Here is a 21,445-nt window from a genome sequence, read left to right on the forward strand (position 1 = left end):
AACCATTACATTCAAAAGTAAGAAAATATATGGGGAAATAAAAACATTAACATCCTAACATATCAGAAAATAAAATACACTCGTTACTACAGCTGCTGTCTTTTCCTCATCCTCTTCAGTATCATTACGAGGGCTCACCTTACTGAGGGCTGTTGTGTCCAGACTCTGAGTTGAGCGCATTACATATTTTACCTCCTCAAAGTTTTCAAACAACTCTTGGAGGTAAGCACCATAATTTCCTGCATTTTACATATAAGGGGACCAAGGCATAATGAGGTCAAATGACTTGGCTAATAAGAGGAACAGCCAAGACTGGAGCCCAGACAGGGCTTGAAGCCCATGCTCTTAATTATTACACTATATCACACCATATTACACTCAGTCATGACTTTACACTGTTATGATTCAAATTTGTCACTTGACAGTTACTTCCAGGCTGAGCAATACATATTTCTCCACCTGAGAGAGGCTTCATGCTTTTTTGGAGTGCTACAAAATTAGATGAAAATGACAAAGACCCACATTTTCCAAAGTTTCTAGATACAAATTTGCAACAATTTTACATTAATGTAAGCTTTTCCCTTAAAAGAAACTTTAACTTTGATGCGTAACAAACTGCATTAAGACATTAAATCTGTAAGTCATTGTTAAAAAATAGTTTACTTATTTTAAGCAAAGAAACGTTCCAGTCTTTGATATATGTTCTTAGAAACATGAAAATAAAATTCCTTTCCTCAACTGTCCTTTTCCATTTCACACATAGTGATCTTTCCATATGTTTTAAATAACGATGAAATTAATAGGAACTGTTTTTAATAATCCCAAATCATGGTGCTTTTCAAGTCCAAATATTTTGGGAAAGACTGAGGTGAAAAAGCTGCTTAAGCATTAGGAAAAACTAACAACAACCAGGAACAGCTTTAGAAGGGCAGTTGAAAAATCGTGAGGAGCTGGGAAGGTAGCTATGGAAAGCTATCTGGGCCTGGAGGTGGGAGGGCCCTCCAATCAGGAGGGGTCTGAGGAGTGAGGCCAAGGCCAGAGCCCAGGTCAAACAAGACGGAAGAAGAAACAGAACCAAGGACTGACTGACTGCTTGACCAGCCTGTGAGCTGTGGATCAAGGGGGAAGACATACCCTGTTAGAATAAGCCAAGCCTTGCCTCTGAATTCCAACAGCCTTTTTAATGTGTGGCACTGGGCAAAAGTTCTTGATATTTTTTGAACCTCTGTTATTTAAACAATGGGTCATGATATTAATCTAACCAAATTGCAGAGAAGAATCGGGTGGGACAACGTCATGCAGGTGCCAGCAGGAAATCTGGCACTGTGGGTGCTGGGGAACTGAAGACCCTCTGCCCTGCCCCCACCAGCCCACCAGACACAAAGCAGCTGGGCAGAGGGAAGCCAACTGAAAGACCCTTCATAGGCAGGCTGGGCAGTCAGTCCCACAAGTCACCCCAGGATTTTATTCATAATGTAGAGTTATTTTGAAAGTTCTTACAATCATACATATTTTCTAAACCAGTAACAGGACCAATTTTTTTGAAAAAATTCAGAGTATAGGAAAAGTTTATAGCTACTCTGAAGCATTTTCTCAATCATACTAATAAACCATAAACTCAAATTGCACAGGTACTTGGTAAAATACTAGTTGATAAGGTCATTGTTTTAGTTATTAAATTATTAAGTTACTAGAATAGCTAAACCTGGTCCAAACAAAAACAGTTGGCTTGGAATGTGCTATATTTTGGCTGTTCAGTCTATGTATCATTATTACTTTTTTAAATACAGAAAGGACTATATTTGTTTACATAATGAATTAGCTACCTTATTAAATGAAACCATGGTTTTATCTGATTGTATCACAGAACACAGTCTGTGAGACATTTTACAAACAGGTTTTTTAAAAAAAATGTCTTCAATTATTATAAGCACCCTTATGCCTTGAAAAAGGATTTTTAACATCTTAGAGCTTATTTCCAATTCAACACTTTATTAGTCACTGCTGACATAATTTTGATACTGTCATATTGAGGAAAGCATTTGTAAAAGGACTATGCCACACCATCACACTCACAGGGCCCTGGGCCTTGTGGCAGTTTTAAAGGCCGGCAATGGCCGGTGAGCCGCGCAGGGAGAGTGTGCAGGCACGTGTGCCACCTAGAGGTGAAAGGAGGAAATTCACCTTGGATTTTATTTGTAAGACAAAACTAATAAATGTTAGACCATTTTAAATTATTTGCTATTACTTATCTTACTAAGAAATAAGGAAAATTTTTATAAGGTTCTCTCTACAGGAACAAAGGCTTTTAGTGGCAGTCTAGTGACTCTTTGAGAGCTTTCACAAGAAGGAAACAAGACGGTACCTAAGATGGTACCAGTCACAGGTGCACAGTTCACCAATTAAAAAAATTGAATTTAACTGTATTTTCTACAGTAAGTGCTTTCTTGTCTTCTTATAATTAACATAATATCTGTTTCCAGAAGAACATATAGGTTCTGTAACAACCACCATGATCCATCTAGGCATGTGGACCAAAAGTTAAACTAATTATCGGAGATATTTCTTACTTAAATAAGAAAAGTTTCTTTCATTAGAAGGTTTTCTGGTAATTTTCTTCTGGAAAATAAATAAGGTTTATTTAGAGTAATTCTGTTTGGCAGACAGGGCTTCTAAAACATATACCAATAATTGTTAAGATTACAGCAAAACAGCCAATTCTTTTAAGCACACATAAAAATTCAAGTGTCTAATGGCTAGACAATAGGCTGATTATAAAACAGAGACTTAGGATATCCCTGTTTTGTCTTAGGATTCTGGATATTGGGATCACTGCTAGCAATGGGCCAACACTTAAACGTATTTTACAATGAACTACAAAAGTTAAAGCTTAACCAAAAACATGGCACATATTAAAATTATTTTAAAATGAAAATGATTTTAAGTATAAAATCTGAAAACTCCCTTTTTCTACACTGTAAAATTGTATTTTTTGAAATTATGTTTTGGGTTCTCAAACTCTTATTTCACCTCATATTATTGTTTCATTTCACAGCCTTTAAAATAGAAAGATGATTCCAAATTCACATGTATTTATGTGACTTTCTAGAAAACTCATTCTAGAATACTAAGTATTTGCTGCTGACTTCTAACTTGTTTTCATTAAATGAGAAAATTCTACAGCTGATTATTATTTCCAAGTAATTTTTTTTCTACAAAATTTTAGTAAAATACATCTCTAAAGTACTGTGTTGTTAACTAAACCTTTGTCTCTTCTGTCACTGAGGGATTTCATTATGATCTGTGAGAGTTCGTTCTCTTCCCTATTTATATCCCTCAATCTTCCACACACCCTAAGTTGCATCATTCTGTGAAAGATGCTTCCACCTGCAATAATGGCTACAAATATCTGAGCACAGAGTACAAACATTTCTACTTTCACATCTCTATTTCTGTGTTTATTTAGGAAATAAATGAGACTGTGGGTCCAAGTCCAGCCTATTATATAGGGATGTCTTCTATGCACTGCTGGAACTGGAGCAAGTATGACAAAGACAACTCAGTAGGACAGTATGGTTATTACTTCAGATAAAAGCTCAATGATGAAAGCTCATCATTGTGTATCAGGGGATGTATTTCAAGAGTTTTAAATAGGGCTGAAGGGTCAAGAAGCTTCAAGAAGCACATTCGGAAGCAACAGAGAAAAACTGGCTAATCTGGAGAATGACCTCTTACATGTTTCCTAAGGGTATCAAAAGGTCTGTGTGTCTGTATTATACATTCAAAGAGTAAAACAAATACAGAAAGGATGACTACTGGGGCACCTGGGTGGCTCAGTCCTTAAGTGTCTGCCTTCGGCTCAAGACATGATCCCAGGGTCCTGGGATCGAGCCCTGCATCGGGCTCCCTGCTCTGCTGGGAGCCTGCTTCTTCCTCTCCCACTCCCCCTGCTTGTTGTGTTCCCTCTCTTGCTGGCTCTCTCTCTCTGTCAAATAAATACATAAAATCTGAAAGAAAGAAGGAAAGAAAGAAAGAAAGAAAGAAAGAAAGAAAAGAAAAGAAAAGAGAAAAGAAAAGAAAAGAAAAGAAAAGAAAAGAAAAGAAAAGAAAAGAAAAGAAAGACTACTTGGTAGTTCATGAACGATTCAAGGTCACTGATAAGTAGCTACAATTTCAAGGGTAAATTCTGAAACATTCTTTATACCTCTAATTGGTCAAGAAGACCTAGTAATAACATAAAATGCTCTGAAACTTCTTGAATCTTTCCTATTCCTTCTTCCCATTCCCAGTGCTACCATCTTAATTCTCATCATTTTTAAGTTCTATATTTGTTTAACCGCTTCCTAATTAATCTGTTTCCAGGCCCAACCTCCCACTCTATCCTACCACTGTCACATTTTCAAATCCATCTTCCAAACTGAGTCCAGAATAATCTCTGTGAAGTACAAACCAATCCTATCACTTGCCTGCTTGACATTCATATGGCGAATCAGGAGAGAGTTCCTGTTCCCCTCTCTGCCCTCTGCCCACTGGCAGGGCTCTTCCCGGGAGAGGAAGGCCAGGGACTGGCCACATCCTACCCTGCACACCCAGGATCCACAAGGATGGGCTATCACTAGCGGCTCCTTTGACCTTTCTGTTTCCTTTTTAACCACCAATCATATTCCTTTGCAAGAAATTAAGATAACTCCCCATCTAGAAATGTCAGGACCCCACATTTATGAGTGAGGTCTTGTACAAAAACATCCTAAGTACTAAAACAATAGTTTTTAAATATTTTTAAATGACCAGAATAATTTTCTTCAAATAATATCTACTGCAGAAACCCACCAATAGCACTTTTGAATTTGACAACATAGGCTGAGGCTAGCTCATCTAGTACTACGTAAGTCACAGAACAAAGTTGAAATTAGGTTGGTGCAATGCAAGTTCAGCGGAGAGAAGAAGTAGGAATGTGACGAAATCTGATTTACATTTTTGAAAGATCAATGTAGTTGCTGTGTGTAGAAGAGCTGAAACTACTGAGAATTTTAATGTGTTCGATGTATTTTCACAAACCCTAATTTAACCTGCAAAAAGTCCTATGCACTTTTCACCTTGTGGGCTACTATGATAAGAGAGTCACAGAATACCTGATCCTCGCTGGTTAATCCCAGGTGCATCACAAGGTAAAAATGCACCAGGAAGTCCGAGTTTGGCAGAACGTCCTGGCGTCTGGTCATCATGGCACAGATCAGTCTGTACGCTTGTAGTTTGCCTTCCTTATACTCATTTGGCAATGTTGTCGCCTGCCAAGGAGATGAGGTTTAAAGATTTAATCAACTCCAGCTGCAGAGCATTTCGACATTTCATTTACTTCTCAGTATTCCATAAGAGTTGTTTATGGAGATGAGGGATGCAGTGGCTTTAGTAAGATTCAGCTTGTCTTCAAAACGTGCAGTCTTGGGCAATTACATTTTTTAAACTCAATTTCAGAAAGGAAGAGGAAATTGCAATAAAGGAATAAACATATCCACTTGCCTTAAATAGCCATGATGCAAACATTCTGAGTGGTGGGATCAGGACTGGTGGAGACGGAGAAGACTGGTTATCCAGGCTTATTGCCAGATTGTCCCGTATCTAAGTCACAGAGAGGAGAATTTTAGGAAAGGCCATGCTTAGTTTATCCCAACAATATTTCAATATTGTGTTCCATGGCCAAATAGTTGCTTCTCATTAAATTTCTGTACATTGAATGAAAACCTACAACATTTACAATTTTTTCTTTTACTGTGAGATCGACTGTCATTTTGAATTGTGTTCCACTTACTGGACATAGTGTTAGATTTAATACAAAACTGGGGCATTGTTTTCCCTTGAGTGTTAATACCTGCAGAAGCCCTGAACTCTACATGGTAAGGAATGGGTTAACAAGTTATACCGTATAAAATATAAATCATTTTTGAAAACAACAACAACAACAACAACTTAATAACCTAGGGAAATCGTACATTATAAACAAAAACCAGAATGAAAACTGTATGTATTCTAAGAGTCTACCTTTGTAAAAATGTATTTACCTACAGAAATAAAACAATATATTTATACTGGTTATTTCTGTGGGATGATGATGTTAATTTTCTTCATATATTTTTCAAATTTTGTACAATAAAACCAGTGTCACTTTTATAAAGAAAACAAAACTACTCAGTACCCTATCCTTTAATGTCCTATAGTAATATTCTACATATGCATAACTTCTGCATTTATAAAATGACCAAACTATAAGTTATTTATTATTTATTCTTTGACAACCAAACATACTTTGTCTACACACCTAATCTGTGTTCCAGAATATGTTCCAGAATACATTAATTGCAACAACGTTTTTATGTTAAATGATAAATCAATTTCCCCCTCTTAGAATAAAAGGTAATGTAGCAGGACATACCTTTGCTAGTTTGTACCAGAGTTCATAGAGATAGCCAAACACTTTGGCATGAATCTTGGGTGACTGGATATTATTCACATCCCCGAGGATTCCCAAGATTCTTCGCCATAACACAGCGGCAGAGTCTGGGTGCCAACCAGTGAGGTTCCCTCCAGCAATTATACTACAGTCATCTGCAAGGCACTCACTGCTATCTATGGAGAAAAACATGTCTGTAAACACAATCTTGATTTCATCATTACAGCCTTTTCTCTTTAATGCAAATTACTGATGCTTGACAATTTATGTATTCAGAGTAAAATAATTAAGATGAAAAGTGTGTAATGGCTGACGATTTGAAAGGATAGAAAAGCTGAATCAGTGAAGAAAGGTCAAATGCCTGGTTCTTTGAACTAAAAGGACAACAACCTAGAGATGATAAAACAGTTTCTGGAGATCCTGGGAAGGGTTTCATAAAGCAGGGGAAGGAGGAGAACCTTGAGCCGGACGGGTAGGGAACAGGGCCATGAAAAATAGGTGGCCAGGGAAGGCCTCATTGCTGGGGTGGCATTTATGGTGGCTGTTATTAACTCAGGTTTATTGGGGTATAATTTGCTTACAATAAATTTTATCCTTCTTACACTCAAGGAGTTTTCAGAAGTGTATATAATCATGTAACTGTTACCACAAACTGCCATGAAAATTGATATAAGGAATAACCTCCTCACTCCAAAAGGGCCCCTTTATATTGAGTCCCCTCCCCCCTCTTCTTTGCCCCTTGCAACCACTGTTTTCTTTCCCTATAGTTTTGCCTTTTCCAGAATGTCATATAAATGGAATCCTACAGTATACTTTAAGTCTGGGTGCTGTCACATAGCTTAACGCATCTTAAGATCCATCCATGTGGTTGTTTCTTCTTCAGATGAATATTCCATTTTATGGATGTATCCTACTTTATCCATTCACCTGTTGAAGGACATTTGGATAGTTTACTGTTTTTAATGATTATAAATAAGGTTACCATAAACATTTGTTTATAGGTTTTTATGTGAATGTATGTTTATAGTTCTCTTTTAAAGACCAGAATCACAAAATGACAGATGGTATTTCTTTGATATTTCTTCCTTTTAGTGGGCCATATCTTCCAGGGATGCCTGAGAAAGGGGCATGTCTCTACATATCTTGAAGTGTTTGTTCCCTGATTTGTAGTCCACAGTTTGGTTGGGTATAGAATTCTGTGATGGAAACGCTTTGCTCCAATTTTTTATAGTTTCCTTTGTGATTTCAAAGTCAGCAGCTTCTGATGCTTGAAATTATTTCATGAAAAGTTATTAACTCCGCAAAATTTTAGTATCCTCTTTTTATACTTCGTGTTCAGAAGCCTCATGAAGTGCCCTGGTATCTATTTCCAGCCACTGTATTTGCCAGTTCATTGGTGCTTTCAACTACAATACCCGTGTTGTACTGACTTCCGTTGACTTGATTTTATTTCTTTTGTATTTTTAATATCCAAAAGCTCTTTCTTGTTTTCTATTCATTTTAATACTCTTGATCCTTGTTTCATGGATGCAATGTATTCTTATTTCTCTAAAGATATTAATAGATTAAAATTTTATTTCTTCCCAGACTATTCCTTTTTTTGTTTTTTTTATTCTAAATTTTAAATAATGTGTTATATTAGCTTCAGTTGTACAATATAACAATTCAACAATTCTATACGTTACTCAGTGCTCATCAAGATTAAGTGCACTCTTAATGCCTTTGGTGTGGGGATGGGTGAAACAGACTCCCTTTTTTCCCCCAGACTCCTTTTAAAGATCTGTTCCACCCTACTTCATCCCATATTCTTATATTTGTCTCATATTTTTCATATTAGAGATCCTCTTCAAATAGCTGGGGGTTCTTGGCTATCTGTTCATACTTAAGAATAGTCCACAAAGAGCTGAAAGAAGTATAGTGCACAGGTATGATCTTCGTTGAGTTTTACCACGTTCTCAGAGAACCTCAGTCATATGTATCTTTAGGGTTTTGGGGTTTTTTTCTGAACTCAAATTCTAGGAAAAAGACTCTCTACTGCTCAGAGTATGCAAACTATTTAGTTCTTTTGTTTTCAAGATAGCACCTCTACACTCAGCTCTGTATTGATGACTCCAGGCCAGAAACCTCCTAATTTATTTGCTTTTCCTTCTGGGATTAAATTCTGTCTCTTAAACAGACTTACAGTCTTCCTGGTTTTAACCCCACCATTACCTCCTACTTCTATAGCTACCTCTTATGGGCAATTTTCTAACCCTTTTAGGGAACCCGCAATAACTGCAGTCAGATTGCTTCTTGGCTTTCCCTAGTACTGACACAGGATTCGGTGTTCTCAGGTCTGCTGATGCCTTGGTCATGTTGGTCACTTCTGTCTTTTTCCTGCCATCCCTGTCCTTGTGGATTTATGTCTAACTTCAGACAAATGTCTAATTTAACATTCCCTATTGCTAACACCTTATGTAAGTATGGTACACCTGCTATAACTAATGAACCAATGTTGAAACATTGTTATGTAAAGTCCATACTTTATTTAGATCTCTTTAGTTTTTAACCTAATATCTTTTTTTTTCTGTTCCAAAATTCCATTCAGGATACCACATTACATTCAATTGCCATTTCCTTCACCTCCTTTTGGCTGTGTCCTTGTTTCTGATGACCTTAATTGTTTTGAGGAGAACTGATCAGGTATTATACAGAATGTTCTTCAGTTGGGATTTGTCTGCTTTTTCATGATGGGCTTTTTTTTTTTTTTTTTTTTTTTGTATCTTCATTTGCTTTTGCATTTCTGAAGTGAACTTCTCTTAGTTCTGATGTCTGTTATGATGTTTCCCCAATATTCTTGGACTTCATTTGCTAATACTTTATTTAGGACTTTTGTTGATATGCTTTTAAGTGAGATGGACTCTTTTTCCTTTTTTAGTACTGACCTTGTCTGGTTTTATTGTCAAGGTATCACAAGGTAAATAACAGAATTTAGGGAGCTTTCTTTCTAATCTCTGGAACAGGAAAAGATCGTTTCTCTTTTATTTGCAGTTTCAGTAAAACAGGGAATTGTCCTTTATTTTTATAAATCTGTTCAAATTAACTTACTGTATTATTTTTTAAGACTTATATTGTTTATAGTTCTGATCCCTTTTCACCCTCATTATTTTTTCCTTCACTAATCTTGCCTACTTGTCTATTTTATTAATGCTTTTAAAGACTGGTTTTTGATTGTCTTTGCTTTCTAGTGTGTATGTGCATGCTCTTAGCTTTATTAGTTCCTTTTCAATTAACTTCTATATGTTATTATTCTGCCATTCTTTCCCTAATTTTTTTAAATAGGACACACAGATCAATAATTTTCTCTTCGCATATACACACCTAAGGGCATATGTTTTCCTCCATATAAGTCTACAAAATCTAGAGATTTTGGAATTTCCTCCATTGTAGTTCAGTTTGAAATATTTTCTAATTGACAATTTCATTTCTTTTTGGACTGAATTTATTTGAAGTGCAGTTTTTAGTTTCTTAATGTATTTTTCTTTTATCTTTTTGTTCTTAATTTATTTCATCATATTCACAGGATGTGGTATAGTTTCAAAGCATGGACATGTGTTGAGACTTAATGATCTAATTGGTCAATTTCTATAAATGTTCCACATGCTTTCAAAAATCTCACATATTTTTTTAAAAAAGATTTTATTTATTTATTTGACAGAGAGAGAGACAGCCAGCGAGAGAGGGAACACAAGCAGGGGGAGTGGGAGAGGAAGAAGCAGGCTCCCAGCGGAGGAGGGAGCCGGATGCGGGGCTGGATCTCAGGACAATGGGATCAGGCCCTGAGCCCAAGGCAGATGCTTAATGACTGAGTCACCCAGGAGCCCCTAAAAATCTCACATATTTTTCATTTAATTTCAAAGGTTTTTATATATATCCATTCAATCAGGATTAATTGTATCATGTATTTCTTCTGTATTCCAATGTTTTTTTTTGCTAAACTCATCAATTAATGAGAACTCGTTGAAATTTCCTACTATGATTATGGTTTTATCAGTCAGTAGTTCCTTGTAATTCTGTCAAATTTTGCTTCATGTATCTGGAGGCTATGAAGTTCATATAAATTCAGAATTACTGCTCTCACTAATAAGTCATTTCTGCTTTAAAGTTTATGTGACTGACATACATACAGTTAGTACAGCAGTCTGTCTTTTTCCCTAGCTACTCATGTATTTATTTACTTACTTAGGATCTTCCTGTACATCATGTCTTAGGGTTACCTCTTGTAAACATTATATGGCTAGGTTTTATTTCTTCAATCTAACCCAAGAACTTCCGATTTGAACTGCAAGTTTACATGGTTTGCATTTATTGTAGTTGCTGACTACTTTGATTTCATTTCTGACATCTTATTTTCAGCTTCCTGTTCAAGCCACCTTTGCTTTGCTTCTCTCTTTTTTTATTTATTTGTTTATTTAAGCAATCGCCACACACACTATGGGGCTCGAACTCATAACCCCAAGACCAAGAGGCAGCATGCTCTTCCAACTAAGCCAGCTAGGCACCTGGCTTTGCTTCCCTTTTGAACCTTTGGAGGGAGTTTAAAGAGTTGTCTCTCACCTCCACCACTAATCCCCTTTCTCTATTGTCTTACAACATACATTGTTAACATAATCATTCCCAAAATTCTATTCCTCATCCCACACAAGTGGAGACAGACTGATTTCCAGGCAATTATCAACTCCCACTGAGTGTCATTTTGAGTATATAAGTTGTGGATGTTTTAAAGGCCTAATCAAAGAAGTTGAAGCACAATCTATGGATGTGAGGAACTCAAGTAGCCAACAAGGAGCAAGGAGTGAACCTGACAAGGAGCCAGGGCAGATCCAAGAACAGTTCTATATCCTTCCAAACTGCACCCACAACAGCTGCTGATAGCTTATTATATTAGTTATGGAAAGATCCCAAGACACTGAACAAAGGATTTAATAAGGATTGCACATAGTGTCATGGAAAGGCCTTCCAGAACACAGAAGCACTGTTCCTTCTTAGAGGAAAACACATCGGTATTTTCCACAGTGGTGTCATATAACCAGTTGAGGAGACACATTACAATGTGCAGATATAATCCAAGCTGGAATTCCTACATACCGTTCCTGAAAGATAGAAGGTAGAGAAGCAAAAACCTTATTATGGGCCTTCTAGGTTCGACTTCCATAAAGCCTCAGAAGAGAGACACCTTCCTAATGTTTAATCAGTAAAATAAGTGCATCTGTCAGTCTGAAAAGTTATGCTGAAGCCTTAGTGAATGCCTGCAATCAATATAAGCCCCTAAGTGAACAAATAGCATAAATGGCATTTATTTTTCTGATTAAGAATGTCATGATGTCTTTAATCCCTTGAGGGGTTAAAAAAAAAAAAAAAAAAAGGAAGTGGATTAGATGATTTACAGCTTTGTTTCATCCTCTACTACCACCCAAAATGCAGCCATCCAAAGACAGATCAGCTCCCAGCATTCCAATCACACTGGAACTCTGGCTGAGCAACAACTCCAAGTAAATGTAGGCCAGGTACCTCATCACCTGTACGTCCCTGCTACCTGCCAACTAACACAGTCTCCGTAATGGAAGAATTCCACGTAGAAAGTCTGTTTTAATACTGCTTTGCTCTCAGAAAAATTTATACTTCAATGATAAAATCCTAGGAAACATCCTTCACATTATCAAAATATGCTGAGTCCCCTAGAAGTATTGAAGTGATTGCATGCTCAATATTACTGTGAATTTTTTTTTAATGAATTGAAATGTTTTTGCCCCAAATTATTCCACTCATGGCATAAGTAACAGAACAGATGCTGACATTTTACATGTAGATGGTTCCTCAGTGAAGCAGCATTTAATTAAAAATGGGGATTTGAGAGATTTCAGAAAATTTCATGTGCACCCTAAAAATACCAAGTATTTAGTTTATTTTCTTTTTTATGAGCAAGCTAGCATGCTAGTCTAGTACTGTTTTGCTTCATTATTACTAAATGCTACAGAGTCATTTAAGAAATTTTATTGAAGTGGAAATTCTCACAAACAAAATCATGTCATCTTTCTCCAAACACACATGATTTTAGTAGAGAAATCTGAAGTATAGAACTTTGCAAACATGCAAAGGATTTGAGCCATGAAATATCCTTGTAATTGGTAAAACACGCCCTTAGAGACCACATGGAGATTTCACATGGCTGCAATTTTATATAGATTTGGTAGAATGTTGAAACATAGCTAGCACTTTGCGGATGAATTTTCCCTTTCAATTTGAAAACTAAACAAAAGGCACAAACCCAAAGGTTCGACTGAAACACCTTCATTCTGGGAGCAGAAAAATCAGGCCTGGATTTTGATGATCAAAAGTGGAGAAGTAGGGGCGCCTGGGTGGCTCAGTCTTTAAGCGTCTGCCTTCGGCTCAGGGTCTGATCCCGGTGTTCTGGGATGGAGTCCCACATCAGGCTCCTCTGCTGGGAGCCTGCTTCTTCCTCTCCCACTCCCCCTGCTTGTGTTCCCTCTCTCGCTGGCTTGTCTCTCTCTGTCAAATAAATAAATAAAATCTTTAAAAAAAAAAAAAATTGGAGAAGTAGCTGGTTGGCATTCTGTTGACCACCATTACAGCCTAACGCTCCTCTTCTTTCTCATCTGCTTTCCAGACATACATTATTCATTTTAAAGATTTTAGAAGGTGAGCAACCAATCCCATGGTAGTCTATCACTGTTATTTTTCTTTATAATATTTCACGTCTTCAAAGTTGATCAAAGCCTAGTGAAAATGCTGAAGTGTGCACAGTGGCAGAGAAGGCTCACAAACCTTGTTCCTTCAAGAACAGTTTTGGTGGCAGGTAACAGTGAATGTAATTCACATGCACAGCTATAATTAAAAGCATAATTGGTAAAAAGATTTCTGTAACATTTGGAGGCAGGACTGTGATAAATACACCAAATGAAAGAGATTTTGAAACTGAATCTTACATACTTTCTATTCTTAAAAAAGGTTAAAATTTAATTGTTGTTTTTAACTAAATAAAACGGTAGCCTGCAACTTAAAGTTTATTCAATTATTGATTCAAGTATTTATTGAATGTTCTCTCCTGATATGTACCATTCTAGGAGCCAAGAAGCTGCTGTGACCACAACTAACAACCCCCCACTCCTAAAGCTTATATTCCAGTGGGGGAATACCAAAGAGCCTCCTCCAAATAAACTAAAATGTTTGATACAATATCTTACTGAACCTTGTCTTAAAATGTATCACTGACCTGACAGGAACCTGGAAAGGAAAGAGCACCAAAGCCGGCTTGTACCCTTTGGAGTTCTGCAAACCCTTGGAATTCTTCAAGTTTTTCTGATAATGAAAAATTTTTCAGTATGCTAAAACTGAATTAATGACTGATATTTTTCTTATTGATATTGACTGATAATGATTTATAGCTTTTTTTTTCCTTTTCCTTTTTTCCATTTTGTTTAAGAAAATCTTCCCTAACTCAAGGTCTTAGACATGTTTTTAGAAAATGTTTTCTTCTAAAAGTTTTAAAATCTTTTCACATTTCAGCATTTTATCCATCTGTGACCATGGTGTGAGGTAGGGATTCTATTTCATTTTTCTCCGTATAGCTAAATACTTGCCCACAGGCATTTGTTGAATAATATGTTCTTTCCTTGCCAGATCTGGAATGCCAATCTTTCATATATCACAATTCCATGCCTGTGTGGATTCAATACATATTTTATATTCCATTCCTTTAGTCTCAGTTGTCTATCCCTTGATTAAAACTTTCTTTAAAAAAACTTAAAACACTTATCACACTGCTTGTGGCTATTAGGATAAATGTTCTCTGTCTTCTTGGTAAGTTCTTAAGTCAGACATAGCTATGACTTATTCATCTTTTTATTTCTTATAGCATAAATATCAGTATTTCTAGATTGTAAATTGATTCGCTAAATAAGAGATGAGGTCAATAGCAATACTGTTTCCTAGCTATAAAGTCATAAATATTCCTCCCCTCCAAGATAATGCTAAGTGAAATAAGTCAAGCAGAGAAAGACAACTATCATATGATTTCTCTCATCTATGGAACATAAGAACTAGGATGATCGGTAGGGGAAGAAAGGGATAAAGAAAGGGGGGGTAATCAGAAGGGGGAATGAAACATGAGAGACTATGGACTATGAGAAACAAACTGAGGGCCTCGGGGGGGGGGGGGGAATGGGAGAGACCGGTGATGGGTAGTAAGGAGGGCACGTATTGCATGGTGCACTGGGTGTTATACACAACTAATGAATCATCGAGCCTTACATCGGAAACCGGGGATGTACTGTATGGTGACTAACATAATATAATAAAAAATCATTATAAAAAAAAAATAAATAAATATTCCTCCCCTCCAAAATCATTACCTCAACAGAACAAAATTAATGTATGTATAAGGCATATTTTATTACTTTCTATATTCTTTTTTTAATAATAATAATTTTTTATTATGTTAGTCACCATACAGTACATCCCTAGTTTTTGATGTAAAGTTCCATGATTCACTATTTCATATTTTTGAGTAACACCCAGTGTTATTTTCTGTATTCTTGATGCTCTGCCACCTAGGGTTTTCCTGACCAGGAAGACACTGCCACTCCACAGGTTAGCTAACTCCTAGAGATAGCAAACAGTTCATGTGTCTTTCATATGTAAACCCACCAACCCAATACTCATCCTTTCCAACTACCTCCTTTCTCTAGCTGCTACATATCAAAGCCTAAGCACCACAGAATCAGGAACCAGGCAGCTAGTCAATGCTCCAAAATCAGCTGAATTTACTCAAACTAGGCAATCCTAAATGTGCTTTGCCAGCCTTGCCTTGAAAGGACAATAAAAGCTGTTGCCTATGTTTCCTTTTCTCTCTGTCTCTCTCTTCCCCTCTCCTGACCAACCCTGATGCTTCCCCTTGTGTCTCCACTTACCCCAGCATGGCATACCCATGGCCCTGTTTCTACAGATCTATGAGTATAAACTTCTTCCTTCACAACAATCATTTCCATGTCTTCCTGTCTTGCCATACTTGATTAAAACAAATCTCCATTTTGAAACGAAGAAAAATAAATTTAGCTGTTATTTTCAGCAAACATGTAATAATGTAAGTGAGAAAACAAATATAAAACTGTTAGCTTGCCAGTGATGAAGGAATTCAAGATTTTAGAAGCAGTTTATTATCCTAAACATTTCATAATTGGTAGGATTATTCAATGAGAAAGAAGGATACACTCAAATTGTTTGATTATTCTCCTTGCATGTCCTAAAGATCAGGCTAACATGAGTTTTATTTTGCATGTTTATGAAGAAATTGTTCTCTTAAGAACAGAAAGTTAAATTCAGAACTGTGATAATCCTTAAACCTTATCATATTACAGTTTGTCCTTTTCACAGATGACAAGATGAACTATTGAACTGAGTGTACTGATTCTCTATATTAGTATTTCAAAGAAGAACAAAGTATTTGGAGGAGTTAATCACAACATAGAGTGCATCATATAAAATTACCTCACACAAGTTTATTAAATTGACCTGTCCCATGCATACTCTGAAATGGGATCAAAACTAATCTTCCCAAAGGACGGACAAAAGAAGTAGGCACCCAATTCTCTTTCTTTTCAATAAAAATAATTAAAGCTAGTTCTTGTTTAAGTACATTCAACTTACTGAAAATTCACTATTGCCTTTGACAGTGATATGATGATGATTTCCTTTGGATATCTGTATATTAGACCCAAAGAAGCCATTTATTCCATAAAAGTATAGATAATTCTCAAATAGTTTAAAGGGGTTTGCAGTTGTAATTTGAACAGCAACGCAGTAGAAAGGAGCAGACATAGTGCTGCACTGGAGTCAAAGTACTTTGGAAGCCAGTTCCCACTCTGGTAAATTACTCTCTAGCCAGACAGTATGATTTTTCTGTGTCTCAGTTTCTCCATTTCTGAAACAGTATTTATAAGACTTGGCCTGTTTACCATACAGAATCAGAGAAGATGTCTCAAAATTCTTTGTAAACTGTTAAATCCCTTTTAAATTTACAGTATTATTATTTAAAATTATTACATATCTTTATATATCATTATATATATCAGGAATTTTAATCATTTTTAAAAGAATCAAAAATTTGAGAAGCATAAATTGCTACCCAATAATTTATAAAACTAAGCAGAGAATTTTGCCAATCATTTTCTCACTGACTCTGCAAAGCTTCTACCATTGGCAGCTTTGAATACATAAACCAAAGATGTCCACTGTCTTTTAAGGACAGCACTGCAGTATTATAAGGCAATGCATCATTCACTTACGGTTAAATGGTTTGTTTTTCTTCGTTCATGAATCTATTCTAAATTAAAATACACACATTTAATACACATTAAGATCATACTTCTTGGTCTTATCTAGCTCATAGATAAACGATTTTTTTGACACCATTTTTCTATATAAATTTTATGAAGTTTTGATATTACTACATCAGCAATTTCCAAGAACACTAGAGATTGGTTAAATTTTATAAAATAATTAATGAAAACCAAAGTTTGCTTGGTTAAAAAAAAAAACTAAGGCAAAATTTTAGCCTTTATTTATAATTTTAAAATCATTTTTAGCATTTTAATGACACTTTTTACTCAACTTGTGCTTTCTAGTTTGTTGTTGTTCTCCTAAAATATATCTGCACATAAGCATGAATATGCTGGGCCAGGAAGGACTTGTGTGTGTGTGTGTGTGTGTGTGTGTGTGTGCGCGCGCGCCTGTGTGCATGTGTATAGCTAAAACTGCAGAGTGCTTCCACATGCACGGTTCTGTGCACCTGGCTTATGTGTTTATATATTTATTACTCCAATGACTCTATAGTAGGGACTATTACTATCTACATTTTACAAAAAAGAAATTGACAGAGAGATTAACTTGCTCAAGGCCACCCAACAATTCGTTGGCAAAGCCCAGACGCAGGTCCAGGAAGTTTGCCCTTGTAGTCCATTCATGAATCTTAAAAATATAACACTCGGGGGAGAAAAGTAGCAAAAAACACAGAATATGATACCATTTTTTAGAAGTCTAAAATCTAAATTACATGATACATGGTTTGAAGATGCAGATATATGTGGTTAAACTATAAAGAAATCAAGGGAATTATTATTGAATAAATTGGGACACCTAGGGTGACCGGATGACCAAAGAAGGGAAGGGACTTGAGAAGGGTCTAGAGAGAACTTCACTGGTGTGGGACCCATTCTATTTCTTAAGTTGGGTAGTAGGCTCAATGCTGATCATTTTATTACTATGGCCCATAACTTACATATAGGTGACAACTTACCTTGTATGTGTCAAACATTTTATTGTAAAAATTAAAGAAAATATTAATCAATAAGCTATTCAGACTCTTTGACTTATTCTGGATTTGTGATACACATGAGTTGGATAAGTCACACTTCTCTGTTTTCAGAGTCAAGCAAATCTGGGTGGGGAGAGCAAAGGCTTGGCATGAGTATCACCACTCCCTCCCATGGTGGACAGTGGTTGTCAGCATGGCTTGCTTCCTCCCATGTCTGACCACTGTTTCAGGATCATCTCCACACAGGACTCTGAGAATTCAGGACTGATTATGAACAGGTGTTTGGGGCTGCCACACCAATTTGGCTGGAGGTAGCACCCCATCATCATTGTGCTAAAGGATTCCTAGAATTCTTGCAACTGGGAAACTCTGGGATTCCCAAGTGGTAACACGGGTGCCTCTTTTTCAAAGATGCAGTTACCTGTTAAGTTTGAAGCATCGGTGGGACTCAGTTGTAACCAATGGCGGGCATCAGAGTCGGTCACAACATCTGTGGGAGTGTTCAGTTCTGGATCTTCCTCACAGGTTGGCCATGGGTTCATGGACAGCTCTGCCTCATTGTTATAGCCCAGAGCTGTGTCACTGCTGATACTTTCACCTGGCACAATGGAAGAACCAGTCTGAGATAACAAATAGCTGAAAATCAGGATGTTCCCAATTACCAATATGAAAGTAACTAAATAGCTGACACAGCAGGAATCATTCGCGGGATAGGGGCTCAAAAGCTGACATTGTGGAGGACAACAGAACAAAGCGCCCAGGTGCAGGGAATTAATGGTCATTATGAGTTCCCCTACATATCACCAAGTGACAATCTTTTCAAGAGAGTTTTCAATTCAGTTATCCCATATCCCCAAAAGATTACATCAAGTCCTTCAGCTTTCTACTGCAACCTACTCAACTACGAAATAGGCACAGATGGAAGAAGAAGATGGGAATTCCTTTCACCACAAATGCGAGTTCATTCTACCTGCTACAAGAGCCTAAGGATGCTTTTTACCTTGAGCTCAATGTTTAGACCTAAACCCAGAGTGAATAACCCAGAGTGAATCATCCAGGCTCACTGGGGGATGAGGTGTCCAACTGCAAAAGATTTTCTCCAAAAAAATTCTCCCCTTTAAACACTAAAAAGTTCTAATTTGTCATAATACAATGATGATTTCAAAGGCTATTAAGTCTTATAGAGTTATTTAGTCTGACACAAAACAGACCTAGACAGTCTGCTCCTCCAAGTCTTCTGTCTACTTCCTAACAGTTTTATGTGTCTACCCTTCCTGTCTGCTCACTCTTCTGTCTGCTCTTTGCATTTGCTGCTGACAGTCCCTCAGCCTTGCTGCTTCTAATCTGCTGTCCTCTCTTCACGTGCCAAGAGCTGCAAGTTGTCCTAGCCACTAGATAAACTGAAAGTTGCCCCAGTAACCAACCTGTCAGGTCCGTAACTTCATCTGCCACAGAACTCCAAGCCAACAGGGTCTGAAAGTGGAGCCTGAGAGGAGCTCCCCTGCCTCCACCCAAACCACCCTAGATCTGCAGCAGTTGTTTACTATGCTTCTGAGAAGGGGGCAGCCAGGCAGCTGACTTCAGGGAAGCAGATTATTAGGGCCATAGTTTACATACAGTACATAATATGTCTACAGATTTGAATCAAATTTCATTTTTTAAATACTTATACCATTGACTTCAATGTACTCCTGAAGCATTTTGCTCCCAGACTGTGGGAACTTTCTGGGGAAGATCATTTTTCCTTCTGGGTCTGTTTGCTCACCCAGCCATTGGCCTTGCTTGTGCCCCTCACCTGGAGAAAGGGCCAAGGTGGAAGGACAGGCCTCTATGGCACACATAATGGACTAGATCTCTTTTACTGTACATTGGACTAACCATCCATCAATTCTGGAATTCCAGGAATAAAAATGTCCCACTTCACAACCATGTCTCTTCAAAGGATAAGATACCATACAAGTCAGAGAGTAGAAGAAAACAAAATAGATCGACTCTGAAGTTGGACGAACACAGACTGCATTTCCTGGAACTTACTCTTCTGTCTTTCCTTACATTTTCCTTGTGTCTGCTGCAAATCATCTTTTAAATCCAATTCAGCAGGGCTGCTGCTTCTTCGAACTAAGATCTTCAGACAAAAAGAAACAATGCATTTGTTACAGGAAAGTTCTAATTTTTATGAGACTGTTAAGTTTCTAGTCCACATTTCTAAAGAAAAAGAAACAAACAATAATAATAGCAACAAAAATTGAATGATGTTTTCCATTTGAAGGATATGTGTTCACAAATTACTATAATTGAATTACAAATTACTCAAGATCTGAAATTTTTGGCTTCTTCTTTGTCAAGTGACATCCAATTAAATTGATCTACTGAGAAGGGATGCCAGTTTCTATGGAAATAATTTAAAGTTTTATTTGTACCTCTGCTTGAGCACACATACATAGTGAAACCAATTCTGCAGAAGGTCTGAGTTCCCCAGGAATGGTGAAGGTGCTGGTAGGGAAGGTGTAAACTCCACCCAGACATCTAAAGGTCACTTAGTGCCTCCTTGTTAAATGTGCAACAGACTCTCCTGAGCACCACTCCACACTAAACCCTGTGTTAAATAGAGAGGACTAAAACATTTGGAGGCAATCCGTATCCTCTAAAATTTATAACTTGCTTGGAGAGACAAAACATACACATTACACAAAATGATTACAGTGTACATAAGCAAAATATGCAACTAAACTCTCTCTAAAAGGTATGCAGAATAAAGTGTTACCTTAATTGGCTCACAGTTACAGGAGAGCTGTTCAAGAAGGCAACAGACATGAAGTGGTAGAGAGAAGGCAGGAGGGGATTCAAGGCAGGAAGCACTGAGTGGTAATCAGCAAGTTCTATGTGCAGGAAAAGAAGCTGATTATATAGCAGGCCATGCAAGGCAGTCAGGTGAAGAAGGAAAATGTTAAGAAGAAAATGCAGACCACCTTCTAAAAGAGGTAGCTGCCAACTGGCCTTCAACATCAGGCTTACAAATTTCAACCCAATACTGACAAAATGAGCAACTGTATGTTCCAGACAATGGTTTACTGTGATTAAAAATACAACCAGAAAGATGAGTCTAGTAGTTATCTGTGGGATAGATTAAAATTAAGAAGAAAATTGCTATGGAACTGTTACAGTGATTAAGGAATGAGAGGATAAGGCTTTTGACGGTGGAAAAGGAGAAGAAAAGACAAATAAAATGCTGTAGAATGACAGACAAGAGCCTATATGAGAGCTGTATATGGGAGTGGAGGAAAATTAAATCACAAAAGGATATGAATCTAGGGGACCATGAGAACGATGGTGACGAAGGAAGGAAGGAAGGAAGGAAGGAAGGAAGGAAGGAAGGAAGGAAGGAAGGAAGAGGAAGGAAGGAGAAAAGAAGGTAGGAAGGATGGGAGGAAGGAAAGAAGGAAGGGAGGAAGCATAAGAACAAAGGAACTTAAGAAGACTTCTGATGTTTTAATTTTCATCTTTGTGCTAAATATCCAAAGCAAATGTATTTTAAGTGGGCAACAAAACTCCAGGACTAGTGAGATAGAGGAGAAAGTCAGGAATGAAGAAGTAACATTTAAGGTCTTCCAGGGCAAAGTGTATAA

General features: G+C 37.1%; 1 protein-coding gene across 10 annotated transcripts in view; it reads right to left on the minus strand.

Moving 5' to 3' along the window:
* The window catches only part of RALGAPA2 (Ral GTPase activating protein catalytic subunit alpha 2), a 305,650-nt gene that overhangs the window by 162,800 nt on the left and 121,405 nt on the right, over positions 1-21,445 (minus strand). For 6 of the 10 annotated variants that reach the window (XM_057312701.1, XM_057312699.1, XM_048222176.2 and 3 more), the window contains 5 exons: positions 19,854-19,944; positions 18,241-18,417; positions 6,431-6,624; positions 5,521-5,619; positions 5,133-5,288 (listed from right to left, as the gene is read on the minus strand). In XM_057312701.1, the coding sequence (XP_057168684.1) occupies positions 5,133-5,288; positions 5,521-5,619; positions 6,431-6,624; positions 18,241-18,417; positions 19,854-19,944 (717 nt within the window). The remainder of the gene's footprint in view (positions 1-5,132; positions 5,289-5,520; positions 5,620-6,430; positions 6,625-18,240; positions 18,418-19,853; positions 19,945-21,445) is intronic. The other 4 variants (XM_057312702.1, XM_057312700.1, XM_057312697.1 and 1 more) reach the window with 1 other exon arrangement.

The sequence above is a fragment of the Ursus arctos genome, unplaced genomic scaffold (genome assembly GCF_023065955.2).
Source record: "Ursus arctos isolate Adak ecotype North America unplaced genomic scaffold, UrsArc2.0 scaffold_16, whole genome shotgun sequence".
NCBI lineage: Eukaryota > Metazoa > Chordata > Mammalia > Carnivora > Ursidae > Ursus > Ursus arctos.